General features: G+C 45.3%; 1 protein-coding gene across 1 annotated transcript in view; it reads left to right on the top strand.

The window, feature by feature from the left end:
* cog5 (component of oligomeric golgi complex 5) overlaps positions 1–17,697 on the top strand; it is a 93,739-nt gene that overhangs the window by 32,313 nt on the left and 43,729 nt on the right. Inside the window, exons 8-10 of the mRNA XM_048267539.1 lie at positions 15,156–15,315; positions 15,612–15,724; positions 16,140–16,217. Of these exons, the coding sequence (XP_048123496.1) occupies positions 15,156–15,315; positions 15,612–15,724; positions 16,140–16,217 (351 nt within the window). The remainder of the gene's footprint in view (positions 1–15,155; positions 15,316–15,611; positions 15,725–16,139; positions 16,218–17,697) is intronic.

Raw genomic sequence — 17,697 nt, 5'->3', positions numbered from 1 at the left:
TTTCTGTCTCTACCTCTTTTCTCTTCTCTCTTTCTCGCTCACCTTACTTGACCTTTCTTCCCTTGCTCTCCATACCCTCCTTCTGTTCCGTCCAAGGGGCTGACCCTCAGTGTGAACGTGTGTTCTGTCAGCATTCAGCGCACATATATATGCACATACATACACATACACACACACAAACACACACATACATACGCACACACACACAAGCACACAGACAAGCGCACACACACACACAAAGAGACACACACACACAGAGACTCACACACACAGACCCTCCCAAACAGAGCAGATGGTCAGTGAGGCTTCTCGCTCCCCAGTCAGGAGGCCACAGCGCTCTCAGACTGGCCCTCCAGGGCAGGACCACGTGTGCCGCGCCTGATGGCCGAACGAGTGAGCAAAAAACGTCCCCTCAGAAGTCCAGTTCCCGCAGCCTTGGCATAATTAGCGACTCCAACACTTAGTGTGCTTTCAATACGACTGTTGTGTTGGACACTTCATGCTGCCATTTTGGCCGAGTATTCGAGCCACAGCTCGACATAGAGTTTGCTTTAGGATTTCAGTAATTCAGTTGCTGGAAAGGAATAAAGGTAGAGATTCCAGACCCTGGTAATCTAGAAAGAAGAAAGGCTCTGGCCACAAATAACTTAATGGCCCAACTCGAGGGGCGGCATCAAGTGTGCATTTGAAAATCTCACTGCACGAAATTGGATAAGACTAAACGACCAATGTTTACTGACTGATTCAGGACTTCAACGCAATTGGATAACACTACGACTGTCATCTGTTTAGCTGGTGCAGGGGAGAAGTGTTTTAATAGTTTAATAGTATCTAGTAGTTTTTGGGTGTGTTATGTATTGATGTCCAAAAAGTGTAATGAGAGAAGGACCGGCCCATGGTTTCTCAAACGCCTCTGTTTTAAGGCACAGTTGGTGTACAGCTATCTTTATCTGTGAGGCAGGGTTGATCGCGGTAGCCACACAGGTCATGAAATTGTTATCAGTAATCAAGAATATTGAACAAAACATGACAAGACTGAATAGGGATTTTTTATGAAGTCCAGGCTCAAGGTAGATCAGGTAGCTCTCCTGTTTGCTGGACCCGATTTCTGTTTAATCTCTGCATCTTTTTTTCATATGCAACATTCACAAGAACAGTCTAGGAGGACACTGCCTGGGTCAATTATTTATCACATATCCAATACGGAGCACAGTCCCCATTGGTCAGGTTTGAATAAAGCATCACAGCGCCTCAGACAGCAGGACACAGGGAAGCCCAAGAGACACGCAGGCCTTGGGCTGGAATGCCATGGTCAGCCATGTGCTGTCTCCACTCAGCTGTGGCCCTGTCCGCTCTGCATCTTTTATGCCTATTGACAGACGGGACCGGGCAGAGCTTAGCGCTGTGCTAAGCCCCAAATGTTTACGCTGTTACTGGGTTTCAGCTGTGTTTACTTTTTAGTGGCCAGATCCATAGGAAACTGCAAGGCAACGGAAGCACACATGCACATAACACATGTACACACAGGCATTTACACACACACACACACACACACACACACACACAAAGACAACAATACAAGCTGTTTTGGGGTTGTGCTGCCAAGCACAAAGAAGGAGTAAAGCTCGGACACCTCTCTCAGTAAAGTACTCAGTGTGCATTTTTTTTCCCCCCGGTGTTTCCTCTTTGAAGTCCAGCGGCTTTCTTCTTTCTTCTCCTGTTGTGAGTGCTACAAGTACTGGACTTTCTTTGGTCTTCCTTCTTGTTTTTCATCTTTATCGCACAAAACAATGTAGCTTTTCCCACAGGAACATCTTTTCGCCCAGCTTATTTCCAAATCTTATGTATTTATTTGTTTTTATTTATTTGTCTCCTAGATCAAAGCTCCAATGTTTCTCCTCATAGTTTCCTTCCCTATCTGTGGTATATATTCTGGGTAATTAGTTCATCATAGTCATAAATCTGTGTTCTCTCTTTTGCATGGGATGCATGTTGGTGTTTTCAGAAACAACAACACATATTGTTGTTTTGATGTTGTGAGTCATTTTGCATAACATATTGTTGAAATCAGGTGATCTGCAGGTAATCTGCAAAGTTTATGCCTATTCTTAGCTCCTGTCTGTCTGGATCGTTCCAACCTTTGCCATTGCTCTCCCAGAGGCTCGCCTCCACCAAAGCCGGGTCATCGTCTCTGTGGTATTGTATTAAGCGTTATTACACGGCTTATTAAAATTCTATTTCTGACGAGAGACTCTCATAGTCTCTCCATCCAAATTAATTTGCCTCATGGTGTGACAGACGCCACTGAGGGGGTTCAGCCTGACTTTGCCTGAACGGAACCTGTTGAAAACATTCCTGCAGATTCTTACCACCGTGGAGCGAGTGTATTGCCTCACCATTTCGCACACGAGAAAAGGTCCCCGGGGCACAAGTTGATTGTGTGATTCTCCAATTTTCTGCACTGGTCTGTCTCGAGAGCCTGAGGGAAATGGAAGACATCATTCAACTACTCCTGACAACCATCTCTCAGTCAAGCACCATTTGAGACCATGACGGGAGGAAAGAAAAGGATAGAGACAGCAGGGAAGAAGAAGAGAACCGAAGAAAAAGAAAGAGGAGGAAAAGGAAGTTGAACATATCACTCCATCGTTGTGCGGAGCCAGCATTCTCTCTGCATTGCCTTTTTTGAAGGGTGTTGGGGGTTTGCGGAGGCCAAGTGCCTCTGAGGACGCTGTTTACCCCCGGGCCGACCTGACGTCTGGGGACAGGAGAATGAGTGGTTTTAAAATTTTATCACCTCATCGCAGCACTCTCATTTGTTGTCTCTCGCTCATTCATCAGCACACCTCATACATTTATATGGGCTTCTGAAGTGGGCCGGCCGGCCGTGTTTGGACAGAGCTTCTCTCCTGGGAGACGGAAAGGGGAAATCACTTTTCTTTTTTGCTGTGCGGCCGGGAATGGATTGTGATTACTGTGGCAATGGCTTTGCTGAGCCATCCTGAGATGAAGGTCATTGGGGTCGTTGGGATGTTGCTCAGATTCTTTCCTGATTGATTTTTTATTTTCTCCCATTTTTTATTTTTTTTTGTATTTTATAAAGAAAAACAAAACACACAGAAATCAACTGCTCTAAGAATGCTTCAGGTTATTTTGTTTTGCAAATCGTAGGCTCATTAGGATCCACCAGGAGTATTTCTCCTGGTGTTCATGTTATACACGTACAGCATTCAAGCATGCATGCACACACACACACACACACACACACACACACACAAACACACACACACACGCACACACACACGCACACATATACACACACACACACACACTTACAAACAATATACTACAGTGTTGTAGCTTCTGTTACGCTGACCTAGAATAGGTTTGTGCCCAGGGAGGTGAGGAGCTCTGTCCCATTTTAGACCCAAGTAACACAGTCACAGCCTTTTTACAGTTTCACTGAGCTGAAGGTGCTCTGTCAGATTCCTGTCAAAGGCAATATCCCCTCTCATCCCCTCTGTTTACTGGCATTAAATTCAGCTCATTCCCCCCTTGAGGTATCAGTCCTTGCTCTTTACCCTTGCTCTTTAAGCTATACTCTAGTCAGTCACATAGCACATCATTAAAGACTCTTTATTTGTGTATTTTTAGCATGGACAATTCTACAGATGCTGTCTGATTTAAGAATCCCTAATGAACACTGTTGAGTATCTGCTAATTGGCAGAATGTCTTGTGCCAGCTGAACCTGTAGAGAAAGGGCAGGTCCCTTTATTATGATTACCTGGGAATGAGCTGCATATGGAATACACATGATGTATGATGATAGATGATGTTTGTTCTCAGGTGTTTCAGAGAGCACACAAAAGATGGAAGTCTTTCACACTGTGATACACAATGCTTTTAGGAGTGCTTTTATGCAGACTGCCTTGTCAGTCAAGTTACTTAGAATTGGTTTTCAGGGCTGCACAGACATCAGCGGCCTTTCATGCTATTTGATTATGCACTTGAAAGGCTCCCTGATGAGGCCTCCCCTGAATAAGATACATGTGATGTACACAAGAGCTTTTCATGCTGAAGAGAGTTTAATGGCTGCATAACAGAGAATAGAGAGAGAATAAGTGTGTGTGTGTTTGTGTGTGTGTATGTGAGTCCATCTGTGTCCGAGTCCAGCTTGGGTATATATATATATATATATATATATATATATATTTTATAAATATATATATTTGTCTGTGCACAAACACCCTGTCAGTCTGTTGTGGTGATTAGATGACAGTCGGGCATGCACCGGTAGGCCCCTGCATTGAGTCAGACAGCCCTCTGGCCAGAGCTGGTGAGTAAGCTCAGTGTTATATAAGCCCACAAACCCCCTCCACCCTGCACGGACAGAAAACCAACACATCGATCCTGCCATCCCTTTTTTCAGCAAGTGGCTCTCTCTCACATCTCTGATGAAGGGGTCTCCGCATTGGTGGATGGGGGGGGTTGGAGAGGCGACAGCGCAGTCCTTCATCCTGAAGTGACGAAGAGGATGATGACGTCCTGGTGGAGGCATTAAAGGGCCCCGATCAAAAGTGCCAGCGCTCTCGGCCGGTGGAGTGTAGAGGTTGATGACTTCAGCTCGGGTCAGGTAGGGTTTAACACGGACATCGATCGAGACCAGGTTATGATTGAACGGAGTCAATGGCCAATGTCCCCGGCTCTTAGAAGTGATGCTGGGAGGGACTGAGCGTGCTCAGATGCTGGGAGGGACTGAGCGTGCTCAGATGACAGTGCCCTTTCAGGGGAAGTGGGAAAAGCTTAGCGCCTGGCCGCCTGAGTGAGGAGGTTTGTACGAACTGGAGGATAAGATCGTCAGGCTAGCAGGGCTCCATACCGAGCGGCTAATGGAGAGGTTTGACCACACAGCGCTCTCAAAGACTGAGCCTATGGGTTTTTCTCTGAAGGGCTTTAATGATGTTCCATAGAAAGAAGAAGCTGATCAATGCCAAATAGCTGTAGATTTATCTCCATGGTTACTTCTCATCCGTGCTTTTTGGACTATCATTTTGGCTCTTTCCTCACGCTCGGTTGTGCCGGGAAGCGCTGAGTCACGGCTACGCCAAAATAATCGCTCCTGGATCCTCCCTGCACTATTTATACTCACAACTCCTAGTCTGAGCCTCCTGAAAGCGCTTGAAATGATTGCGTCCCCTGCCTCCTCTCACTCTGGCCTGGCTATACGTGTGAACGTTCTCATCATGTGCGCTGCATAGCTCATCGTATGACAGCGTCCCAGGAGGCTTGAACAGTCCAAGTGGTGCTTAAGCAGTGTGTCACTGGCAGCACATACTTCAGCCATTCATTGGCCATATATCATGCTCTTTCTATACAGGTGTTCACTTTTATATGCTGATGGATAGGTCTCATTACCCATTAATGTCCATCAAGCTTAATGTTTCCAACTGAATAATTTATTTTGCTTCACTTGTTGGTTGTAAGTCTGTTCTGGAGGGAGCTCAGCAACCAAAGTGTCCCACTGTACCTAGTGCTGGATTCTTCATGCAGACAGCACACTATATACATTGATTATCCTCTTTTCCCTTTGTAGCTTTTTTGACAACATAACCTTTACGTTATGTCTTCATTTGCTGTGCCTTAATCAGACATTGTGTTCTGCACCGTTGAGTCTTTGAACATCTCCAGTGACGTCTTGGCCAGGTAGTTAGGCCGTGTAGTAGACTGAAACGAGTTGTAATGGCGTCGATTTCATTTAGTTGGATTACACAAATACTGATTAAAGCCTACTGTCCTAACTTGGACTAAATGGCTTTGGACAGAAGCAGCTGCCCTGTGCTAAATGTGTTTTTAAATGGAGTGTGGCGGCGTCAGGGCTGTGGCCTCTCAGGGAAAGCACTCTCCGGCACAGCGGCAGGAGGGCCGGTGCAACCGTGATGGGAGGTGACATCGGAGCAGATGGGTCCCTGGCATGGGAGCCTGGCCTGCTTTTCACACTACTGTTTGTGTGTGTGTGTGTGTGTGTTCTCATATTGTTTGAGTTTGGGTTTGTGTGCTTGGATCTGTATTTTAGCTTTTGCGTCTCACGTGGATTAATGCTTCTGCATATGTAGGTACAGTATGTATGTATGTACAGTATGTATGGACTGTATGTGTGTTTGTGATGGGCCCTGAAAGACAAATCATTAATGCGTATATGATTTGCATCTATGTATTACTTTATCTCTTTTATTTATTTTTCCTTTTTTTATACCTTCAATGTAAGCTGAGTGGATTTAATAATTCACAGTGACCTGTTATGTTGTCTGAATCCCTGTGAAACTGAACTTGGCTGAAAAAAAGAAAGACAAACCAGAAGATGACAAAACACATGACAGTCATTGGTCATCAGAAACACTTCTCTCGGTCCTATAAAATGTGCGTTAAGCCTGTGCCGCATTTGGAGGGTTGCTCCATTGTACTGCGCTGGTCGCTTTAAAAGGTCATCTTGTTGCCCCTGATATTCACGGTTCGCCTGTTTTTGGAGTAAAGTGTGTAAAGGTGTAACCTTTACATCAGAGTCCCGCGGGACCTATGGCTGGTGGAGGATGAAAAACATCTGCCACCTTTGAGAGCTTCCATAGTCCTCTTGCACGGCAACGGACTCTTTCAGATCACGAGCTGAGTGCATTTGTCCAGTCCCTGACGCAGTCGCTTTCTCAAAGGCCTCTTTCCTCAAGCCTTCCTCAATCCTCCATTAATCTGATTGTCTCTCTTTCATGCAAGCTAACCCCATCTTCTACACACACACACACACCATACTAATACACCTTTCTGTTTCCTCGCCACCCTTTGCTGCTGCATTGATTGGTAGACTGCATGCGCTTGTTCTTTCACTCACACAGTCACCCACACCTTACTCTCTCCTTGCCCCCACCCCCACCCCTACACCTCAGCACACCCATCTCCCCCCACATCTCTCCATATAGCGAGGAGAATGGCTGTCGTGTGTATTGGCTATGCAGGCGTACCCTACGTGTGTCCTGTAGTCTGTCAGCGGGGGTGTCGTGTCTCGGTCTTCAGTCCTTCAGTGCCCAGTGGGGGTGTGCGCGAGGCGGAAATGGCGTTCCCGCTGGGAGCTCAGCTACCCCTTACCTGCTGCTTTAGCCTGGATGTTAATAAGAGGGTAGCTGCACTGCTTTCATGGTGGGGTCTCTGCAGACGTTTTTACATTTATGTATTATTCTTGTCTTCTTATGTAAATGATTTGAAGATCAGTTTGAGACACTGATTCTTTGATTTTGCTTGGCTCTTCTATTTTTTATGTCTTTAGATAGATAGAGCAGCAGTTCTTGTATGTTTTTCTTGTATGTCGTTTAATGTTTCTTAATGTAACTTCCATATCAAACGTTTAACTGGTTAGCCCTCTATATACATGGATAATTATTTTTGGGGGTTTTTTCATCTTTGGAACATCCATTATCCGTCATTATGGTCTTCAACACTGACGTTTATTGCATGGTGCAGCAGGAACCATCATAGATGGAGTGCTACTCCTTTTAGACATGCATCACTTGCAGAGCATATAGAAACAGCAACTATAAAGTGATCCCAAGAGCCTTCATGTCCTCTGCTGTCAGAAACAGACACTTATGAGCTTGATTGACACTTATGAATCAACTTATGATTGACAGATGAAAGACCTGATAGCAGAGGGAGCGGAGGAAGCGAGAACAAGGTATTAAGTTGTTGGGGACCGTCTCCGCTCCTGAGCATTGAGTTTTCTCTCGGTACGTTTCAGTTGGTTCGTTCCTTTGCTGCAATTACAAAAGTACATGAGATGGAGTTCTCATGTTTTGATGAATGCCTCGCTTTTTTTTTTTTTTTTTTTACTCAAGCCGTGTTTTGAACCTATCAATAACGTACCCCAACAGTGCCACGCTGATAATGAGGGAGTGTTACCATGGCGACCATACATATGCCAGTGGTCCCCGCGCCCCACCGACGTTCACGATAACAGGATTTAACGCCACACAGGAGTGTGATGCAAGGGAGCCCTGGAAGTGTCAGAAAAACATTCACACCCAGAGAAAGTTGTAACGGGCTCCTGGCAACCCTTTCCTTTATAGAACTGACTCCCAATCTGAGGCGCTCCTGAGAAACTGTGAACTAGTGAAGTCGAGTGCAGCTGTTGATCTCCCTGTCTAGCAACCGTGGCCTTAGACTTTTTCTTTGTTTAGTTATTCAGAGCTAGTGATGATAAATGTCACTGGCAATTATCCTTCTCTTTTATGCTTGAATTGCTACAAGGTGATTTGTTTTACCCCCGATTTTTTATTTCCTGACCGAATCGGGGTCTGGTTATTTAGCACATGCCTCTCTCCCTATCTCTCTCTCTTTCAACATCTATGTCTCTCTCTCCTCCCCCCCTTTCCTTTCTCACTTGGGCTCCCAGAGAGCTGCTACAGGCTGTAGCTGGCTGGTGGCCAAGTTTGTTGTAATGGAATGATATTGTTTTCTCAGCACAAATGTCTTTTGATGTTTCTCAGTGTAGTCTTTGGGCCAGTTTGTCAGAACGTATAAGCTGTTCTTTCTGCACACCATGGGGTAGCCAAGTGTTGTGAGCTGGAAAATGCATACTTGTTTTACCAGCTCTTTCCACACAAAATCCTCTCTCTTCATGTCTAACATGGAAGATTTTCTACTGGCTTGGCAGGTCATTGTAGAAAAAGAAACCTCTTCTCAACCTCTGATCTAGATGATGGAACATTATGCAACATAGTGATTATGTGAAAACACAAAGATTGCTTCACATCGCTTATGGCAGTTTTTTTTTTCTTAACCTAATGTGAATGTGAGACATGTTGTGTTCCTGAAATCCTCCGGATCCATAACCCTGTAAATTAATCAATGGCGTTGGCATTTGATGTTTTCCACTGAGGCGTAGGGAGAAAGTGGAGTCAGGAAGGGGACTGGGAGCTTGAACCACTACATGGGGTTAGCTTGAGTTTTGTTTGGTTTTGACTAATGAAGGTGACTGGGTGACTCGGTTTAATCCCTCACTACCTTCAACCCCCCACTCCCATTAATTGCGGGACCTGCTCCTAAAATGAAGCGCTTCTCATCACCTTGTGTGTCTCTGTGACATTTTCAGAGTGGTCCTTAAGGCTTTAATCGGTCTTCATTATCTTTGTCGTTGGTTTCGCCGTTGCCGCGGTAACACGGCGTAGAAGTTGATGTACGAGCGCTCTGTCAGATCTTCTCTCTCTCTATCTATCACTCTCTCTTTCTTGCACTTCTCTCCGTTCTCTGGAAGTCACGGGTGGTTTCCGAGAAATCACACAACAGGTGTCTTCGCTCCAAGCCTCTGAAACTGGCGGGGAAGCCAGTGTTGAAAATGAAAATCTTAGCTGTCAGTCCGATGGCTCCGAGCGTTGTGATGTGTGGATTCGGCCGCGCTATCCTCGTTTTATCTCCTTTTGGTTTTTGTTTGACAAATATCCGGGGCTCACCCTCATGCCGTGTGTCAGCACCTTGATAAAACAAACAGGCTTTGAGGCTAATGGCAGTGGTATACAGCCAACAGGTGTTCATGGGAAGGAAGCAATTGTGTGCAAACACTGCTGTTTACTGCATGACCAAACGCACTGGTGCAGCGTAGGGGTGGGCGATATGGACAAAAAATAATATCTCGATATTTTTTGTGATTTTGACGATAACGATAATTAGTCGATATCCTTTAAAAAAAATGTTTTGTTAAAGTCTGAGTTACTTTACAGCTCATTATTTATGAATAGCATCATTACAATAATAACCAATAACCTAACCTGTGACTTTTTAACCAAATCAACCAATGCATTGTCACTCTATGACACATTTCCAATTCTGCCCCCACTTGTGTGTGTGGCAATGACATGGTCTAGCCAGCTACATTAGAGAAAATGAATAGGCCTAACAGTTTCCCAAGAGTCGTAGGCTAGCATTCCAAGTTACAGAATAGAAACTCATGCGTTAGCTTATGGCTAATGTAAATGAGAAATCCCATAGAGATGCTAACAGTTAGCATAATCGATAAACGTAGATATTTAGAGCGAACTTAAGTCCATTTACAAAAGAGTTACATGAGAATAGTTATTTGTTTACAACTGACTATTAAAATACTCAAAGGCTAATGTTTTCTCTACATATAATACCGTGTAGGAAAAAACGTGACTGTCTCATCAATGCTACTTGAACAGAAGTAGCCGCATAAAAATCCCAAGTAGGCTACTCTTGCTGCACAAAATAAACATTAGGCTGCGTGGGACAACGTTGTGACCCACTAGTGATCACATGACACTTCTGCACTTCTCCCGCATAGCCTACCTCCTGGGAATGTATGAGTCTTCAGTGCGTGATTTCGAGTGTTTTTTCCCCATAAGTAATTTAAATACTCGATAATGTCAATTTGCACATCGTTAAAACAACAATCACGATATTATCGCAGACGATATACAAGGGCGTAGGTTTGGTCTGAGCTTTGGTGGGGACTCTACCCACTAACCCCCCCCCCTCAACTCTTTCACCAGCCACTATAGATATATAAAATTATTAAAATGTGCTATTGTCTAACTACTATCCATGATTAAAATGTGCTACTGTGCAACTTGATCTAACTATACTGTGTAGCCTACATAATCTGATTTTAATATGTAGCGCTATATTTAACATTTATTTTCTATTTGGTCTGTTATGAAATCATGCATTGACCCATCTAAGCACAGCTCAGTTTTAAGAAACTTAAATAGCCTACATGCATGCTTAGCATTTTGTGAAAAGAAAACATTAAGGCTACATTGACAAACTCTTAACCGTGAGCTGCCTGTATATTCTCTGATTCTAATAATTACATATATCTAGGCGAAGTAATCACAGCTCAGTTTTAAGAAATGCTTAAAGCCGAATGGAACAACTAACTATACACGGGAATGCATTCACCTTTGTGTTCGGTAAGGTCTGCTGTTTATTCTGATATAGGCCTATGGTTTGTCATTTGTTGCGTGAAGAGTGTGTAGGCCTACGATATTCCACCGAGACGAATGGATGTGGGGATGGCGCAGAGAATAATTATTCAATCTCTTGACATAATTTTTCTCGCGAACTGTTTATCACAGCAAATAGTGGCTAGCTAGCACCGTTTAAAAGCTGAGAAAAGGCTCTTTCATGTGACACATGAGTAGCCTACTTCTCGAGGAGTTCAACAGAGAAGAATGGGTGAATTTGGACGCACTTCATATGCCTTGTAGTGCGCCATGCTGCGCAGGAGACTGCGGCTCACTGGTAGTTATTATAGGTAACTTCAAATCAGCGCGATTTACCCAGTTGCTGCTACTGGAAGAAACTGGAATCCATGCATTTCCACTGAATTATTTTTGGAATCTGATCCCTTATCATACCTGTTCATTCTTACTCGTTGCTCGACTTATCGTGACTAAATTCAAGATGGCTGCAAACGCTAAACTTCGTGAAGATACTGTCTGTATAAATCGTCTTGTAAGTAAACTACCAGTGCTTTTTCAAAGTTCTCAATGTCTCGTTTTAAATGTCAGGGCCCTCGTAAGTCTACCAATGAAGTGTGGAGATACATTGAGCCTCGTAAATGGGTGTAAAACAGTGATTTATTTGCATGGCTAGCCCGATGCCGAAGCACCACTATTGAAAAAGCTGTTGGTAGCATCGGCTAACTAATTTTTCAGATTTTGGAGTGCAGGGGACAAGCCGAGATGGGCTATGAGACATACGTTCACACTCGGTATCATGTTTCAATACACTTTAGGTCAATATCACACCGGAATTCTCCTTTAAGTGAGAAATGATTTAACTCTTTGTGTAGCGCATGTGAGCGCTTTTTTCCACATTTCAACCTGAATTGGTGGGGACATTTCAGTCGTAATTTGACATTGGTGTGGACACGTCCTTCGGTCCCCACGCAAATCTACGCCCCTGACGATATATATCGCCCACCCCTAGCTGCAGCGCCAGCGTCAGCACTGCTCATCATTGACGGGTGGCTTCTTCATTGGCAGCTGTAGATGTCTTGACTTGGAACAAATGTGTGCAGGGGGACACATTTCAGCTGTATGATCAAATGAGCCATTGCCACACCTCCCCTCTCGTACCTTCCCCTACACCCCTCCGCCTCCCCCCCCCCCTCCCCCTCCCCAATCCGCGGTGGCAAAGGATAACCATTCTATCAGAGCGCACACAGATACAGCCCTGCAGCGACTAATGGAAGCGATACTATCGACCGGTGCCTCTGCATTATAGCCCACTTTCTAGGGAGCAGGTGCTAATCTCCGTGTCCCGGTTACAGGAGGGGGGCTCCAGCACCACAGGTGGGGGGGTGTGGAGACTGAGGAATTAAAGTTAGCGGTGGCTTTCCCCATCCCAGTGGGTCCGCGCGTCTGTGCAAATACACACCCCCTTGGTGGGGAGCAGGGGGGTTGGGTGTGGGGGGGGCAAATAGCACATACATCCACCCAGGCCCCGTTTTCGCTCACATTTTCCCACAAATCCCCTGCTCACACCTGCGAGAGGGAAATGAAAGCGCTATCAGAACTGGTCTCCCACTGCACAGCCTCGAGCAGACGTGCTTTAAGGAGATTTTTGCTGCGCTCACCCACACATCCTTCCCACAAGGAGAAACACCTCTAATCCTGTAGCGACAAAAATAATCTTTTTGGCATGCCGCGGCGCGGAACGCACATATGGACCGAAACAAGAGGACTAATTATCGGCCTAATGTACACCATGCCTACGAAGATTATGTAAGGTTTGCTGGATGCGGTTGCTGGAAGCGTCTCATCTCGGCTCCCCCACACTGCGAGGTGTGTGTGTCGGAACAGCAGAGATGAAGTGAAGCGAAGCTCACTAAGTCATTTTTTTACAGTCAAGAAACTGTGTGTGTGTGTATGTGTGTGTGTGTATCTGTGTCTGTATCTGTGTATGTCTGTTTGGATACCATGGAAAGGGAAAAAAAGGCAGGCTAGAAAAGGAGAGATTTCGTCTCTTAACATATTAAGCTGCGGCACGTTTACCAATCTAATTAGCCAGACCTGGGCAGGTATTTTTAGATATACTGTTCACCTCCCCTACAGCAGCGAAGGTCTCACTTCTCCTTTTGTTCCCACTTTTCTCTCTTTTTTTCCCTTTGTCGCCTTACATTTCCAGCTCTCGCGGCCAAACCCATTAGCCCCCTTTCGCTGCTGCCAGTAAGAGAAAGCCGATCGGCCGGCACCTGTTACAGCGGGGGACTCATTCTGGGAACAATGAAGAGAAAGACAGCCAGGTGCTGCCTCGGAGTCAATTATATGGAAACATCTCCTTCTCCTTGAGCTGGCGGCGAGCCAACCTGACCGATGGCAAGCAAGAGCAAGACGTATCAAATCCATATCGTCTGCCTTCTGCCGTGAAATACACATGCGCTCACTGACACACACACACACACACACACACACACACACACACACACACACACACACCTATAGAGCCATCTGAAGGGCTTGATATCACCGGCAGCTCAGCTGTACAGTACCAATGTGTTTGTGTGTGTGTGTGTGTGTTAGCTGTAGCCTGAGGTCCCTCCACCAATGAGAGCCTCCATCTTGTATACTGTCATTGCACTGACCTTTATTTGACCTTTTCACCAGCAGAGGTCATCAGGTAACTGATGGCATGTTGTGTCGGCCTGTGCTTGTGTACATGTGTGTAAGCGCACACACACACACACACACACACACACACACTTCTGTCAAAAGCAAGTGATTACAGTTGCGTCAGTAGTACAGTGGAAAACTGAACCAAGTGGCACCAGGTTAACATGTTTAATAAGGTCATGCCCCTACAGTCATGCCCCTAGGCCCCTACAGTCATGCCCCTAGGCCTCAGCTCGTCCCCCATGGCTCTTTGATTGACACGTCCCAGCTATCATGGCTAGGGGGTATGGCTGGCTGCGAGTCCGCTTTGCACGTTGTTAATTACAATCTCAAAGTATGTCGCAGCCTCTCCCAACGTAACGTTGACACACAACCACGCTGCTTCTCTAAGAGACCATTTCGAGAAAGAGGGAGAGAAAGAGCACACCATCCCCAGTGTGTACTGACCTCAATATCGTCTTCCTGTTTGTGGCTGAACGCGTGGAAGGGAGGAACACAGAACACGACTGAAGAGGGGGGGAGTGTGTGACCGAGGGAAAGAGAGTTTTCTCTGAGAGAGAGTCCATCTCTCTGGCGATGAGAGTAGATTAAATGTTTTTATGCAGTCCAGTGCTGCTTGGTTATGCCTCTTCTCATGAACGTTACTGCCCACTAGCCAAGCCAGCAGCTCCTTTCAGTCTTTCATTTCTTTCTTTTTTTTGTTCATCCATTCATCCTCTCATCCGGTTGGAACAGCCGATCCCTTCCTCGTTTTTATCACCACCTTACTATTAGCGCCAGCCTCACAGGACGTCGCCCAGCACATTATGTGTCTGATCCTTTGTGATTTGATTAAAAAGTGGCATTCGTTTTAAATGGCTTTTTTTTTTTTTTTTTGTCCAGGGCCCTGTGTCCCGCAGTGATGTTTTAATCGCAAGGAGAAAACGGTGGAAAATTTGGATGTGACCTAGTTTTTCCAGCCCTCCCATGGGCTGGACCGAACACACACACACACACACACACACACACACACACACACACACACAGATAAAAAAGGGATTTGTGTTTCAGGTGGCTCTTGTACGGCTGGGCATAATCGATGTCTTAGCTGCCCCCCCCACTGTCCGGCTCTCTCTGTAGCTTTTGACTCTGTGCCCTGCCATGTCATGTAATCCTCACTGCAATATGCTGCACTGGTATTGGGGAATTGTATCTGTTTGGTGTTTGTTTGCTAACACAAAGAATGCAGCGCAAAGAACAGATTGTTTCTGGGTTAATGACTTTGGCGAATGGATGTGTTTGTCACTACTTGGCAAAACTATTATCGACAACAGATGAAGATGTATTTCTCTCATTATACTGGTTGGTCCCCTGGTTAATCAAATTGTCAGAGCTAGGCTAGTATCATTGTACTGATCACGGAAAGAATAGGCATTTCTTAATTGTTTGATTGTCTTGGGATGTGAAAGCATTTGTTGATGTTCTGTCTCTGTTCTCCTCAGAATCCAACGCAGGTGGGAACGGCTCTGCAGGTGTTCTACAATCTGGGCAGCCTCAGGGAGACCATCAGTGGGGTGGTGGACGGATACCGGGCATCCGTGAAGGACAACGTGACCAATGCCCTGGACATCAAGGTCCTCACCCAGCCAGCTACCAATCGAGGTGTGTGTCTGTGTCTGTGTCTGTGTCTGTGTCTGTGTCTGTGTCTGTGTGTGTGTGTGTGTGTGTGTGTGTGTGTGTGTGTGGTGTGTGTGGCGTGTGTGGCGTGTGTGGCGCGTGTGTGTCCAACTTGATAAATGTCTGCTCTCATAAAATTATGATCTTCATAAAAACCTAATTGCCTTTATATGCATGTGTTTGTTCATGATTGTACTATATTTGAAGTAATAATAAACCCTGTTTACCCTGGTCTGAGCGTAAGGTTTTTGTGTTAACTCTTTGTGTGATGCTGTGTACAGGGGCACCGGGCAGGGCAGTGATGCCGACCCCGGGGAACACGGCGGCCTTCAGAGCGGCTCTCTGGACCAACCTGGAGAAGCTCATGGACCAAATCTATGCAGCCTGTGGCCAGGTATTCACTCAACCTTGCCACAGACAGACAGACAGACAGACAGATATAGGAAAAGCTTAGCTTTGCTGAATTTCCACCATCTAAATGCTTGAGCCAAGTGCTGTTCAACCTTTACTGTACATTTCTGCCATTTGATCTCTATGCTTCAGTAATTTGGTAATTTGAATTCTCATTTGGTGTCCACAGTGGTTCAAACTTTGTCCCTTAGATAGCACAGTGCTATGTTCAAATAGAAGAAAATATAAGAATTGTATATACACGGCATGTTACATTTTCATTATGTGTGTGACCAGTAAGGTCAGTCTGCTGGCTGAGGGCCATCACAGCTCATAGTTTTCACTGAAGAGGTATTGAGTATTGTTCATTCCTGTTGTGCAGAAGGGATGGAATGACCGAATCCTGTTTTTGTAAACAGGTCCAGCATCTCCAGAAGGTCCTGACCAAGAAGAGGGATCCCGTCACTCATGTCTGTTTCATCGATGAGATCATCAAGGTGAGACAACGACCAACACACAGCAAAACGTCAACTCCAACACACAGCATACAGGTCTCCTCTGTGACAGCAAATCATGTTACTCTTGTCACATTTCATATTACCGTATTGTTCGGACTATAAGTCGCACTGGACTATAAGTCACATTTATTTAGAAATGTATTGAACAAAATCCAAGACCAAGAACAGACAGAGACAATCGAGCATTTTGGGCGATGTGGAGGCCCAAGCTTGCAGCAAATGCTTGGAAGGATACCAAGAGAGCAAGAGAGAAAAAAAGATGAACGTTTTAAAAGAATGTGCAGATGGAGTAAATGGTGGCGAAGCTGAGGAGAGCTGGGCGATAATGAAGGCGACCAACGAGCTACATGTAGGCCCAATGGTAATTGTAAAGCAATTTACAAGGATTCCCTAAACGAAAATGCTGATGTGGTACATACAAATGTAGCTAAAAATGTGAAGAATGCAATGCAATGCAATGCAATGCAATTTTGGGTGTCATGTTATGGACGAAACCGACTAGCTGTTAGCCAATCAGAGTCAAGCAGCTTAGCTCGTTGAATATTAATGAGATCTGGCGCAAATCAAGCTGAGTCTTCCTGCAGGCTTTCTATACCACCCTACAATGGCTTGAAACAACGTAACCAAGGCATTTTTCCCCGAAAGTCCAACTTCAGACATTACCACAAAGTTATGAAATATGTGAGCACCTTTAAATTATATATATTTTGATGTTTAAGTCGCACCTGAAAATAAGTCACAAGTCCAGCCAAACTTTAAAAAAAAGTGTGACTTATAGTCTGGAAAATACGGTAACTTTTTCAAAGCTTTGAATAAATGGAAGGCTCTTTGAAAGTGTAAAGTGTGCAACTTTTAAGTGTGTCTCCTGCATTTGCCCTTCATGGTTTAGTCTACCCCACCAGTGCCTACATCTCTGTTTGTGTGTGTGTGTGTGTGTGTGTGTGTGTGTGTGTGTAGGCTACACGTGTGTCAGGTTGTGATTGTGGGTACATTTCACTGTTTTTGTTAAGAGTGGTTGATCCAAGTGAATACATGTATGTGATGTGTGTTCTTTGAAATGTGTGTGTGTGTGTGTGTGTGTGTGTGTGTGTGTGTGTGTGTGTGTGTGTGTGTCCTTGCTTATGGCTGCCAGCCAGCGCTGCCCCTGCTGAGACCTGCTTCAGTGCATAAGTAGAAAATGACATCCTAATTCAGTGCCAGCAGGTGGCTACCCTCTGTACTCTGAATGTGCATGTACATGTGTGTGTGTGTGTGTGTGTGTGTGTGTGTGTGTGTGGCGTGTGTGTGTGCGTGCGCACGCGCACATGCAGGTTAACTCTATCATTCACACACGTGGTCTGCTAACTTGATGGTGTTTTAAGCCCCCAACGTCGTCTTCCAGGCAGTGCTGCCACTGTCGACTTAAAGGCACCTAACTTTAACCCATGCCTAACCCTAGCGCCTTCCAGGCAGCGCTGCC

Source organism: Alosa alosa, chromosome 17 (genome assembly GCF_017589495.1).
Source record: "Alosa alosa isolate M-15738 ecotype Scorff River chromosome 17, AALO_Geno_1.1, whole genome shotgun sequence".
In the NCBI taxonomy this organism is placed as follows: domain Eukaryota; kingdom Metazoa; phylum Chordata; class Actinopteri; order Clupeiformes; family Clupeidae; genus Alosa; species Alosa alosa.
Note: the sequence above shows the minus strand (reverse complement) of the source record. Positions and strands in the feature narration are given on the sequence as shown.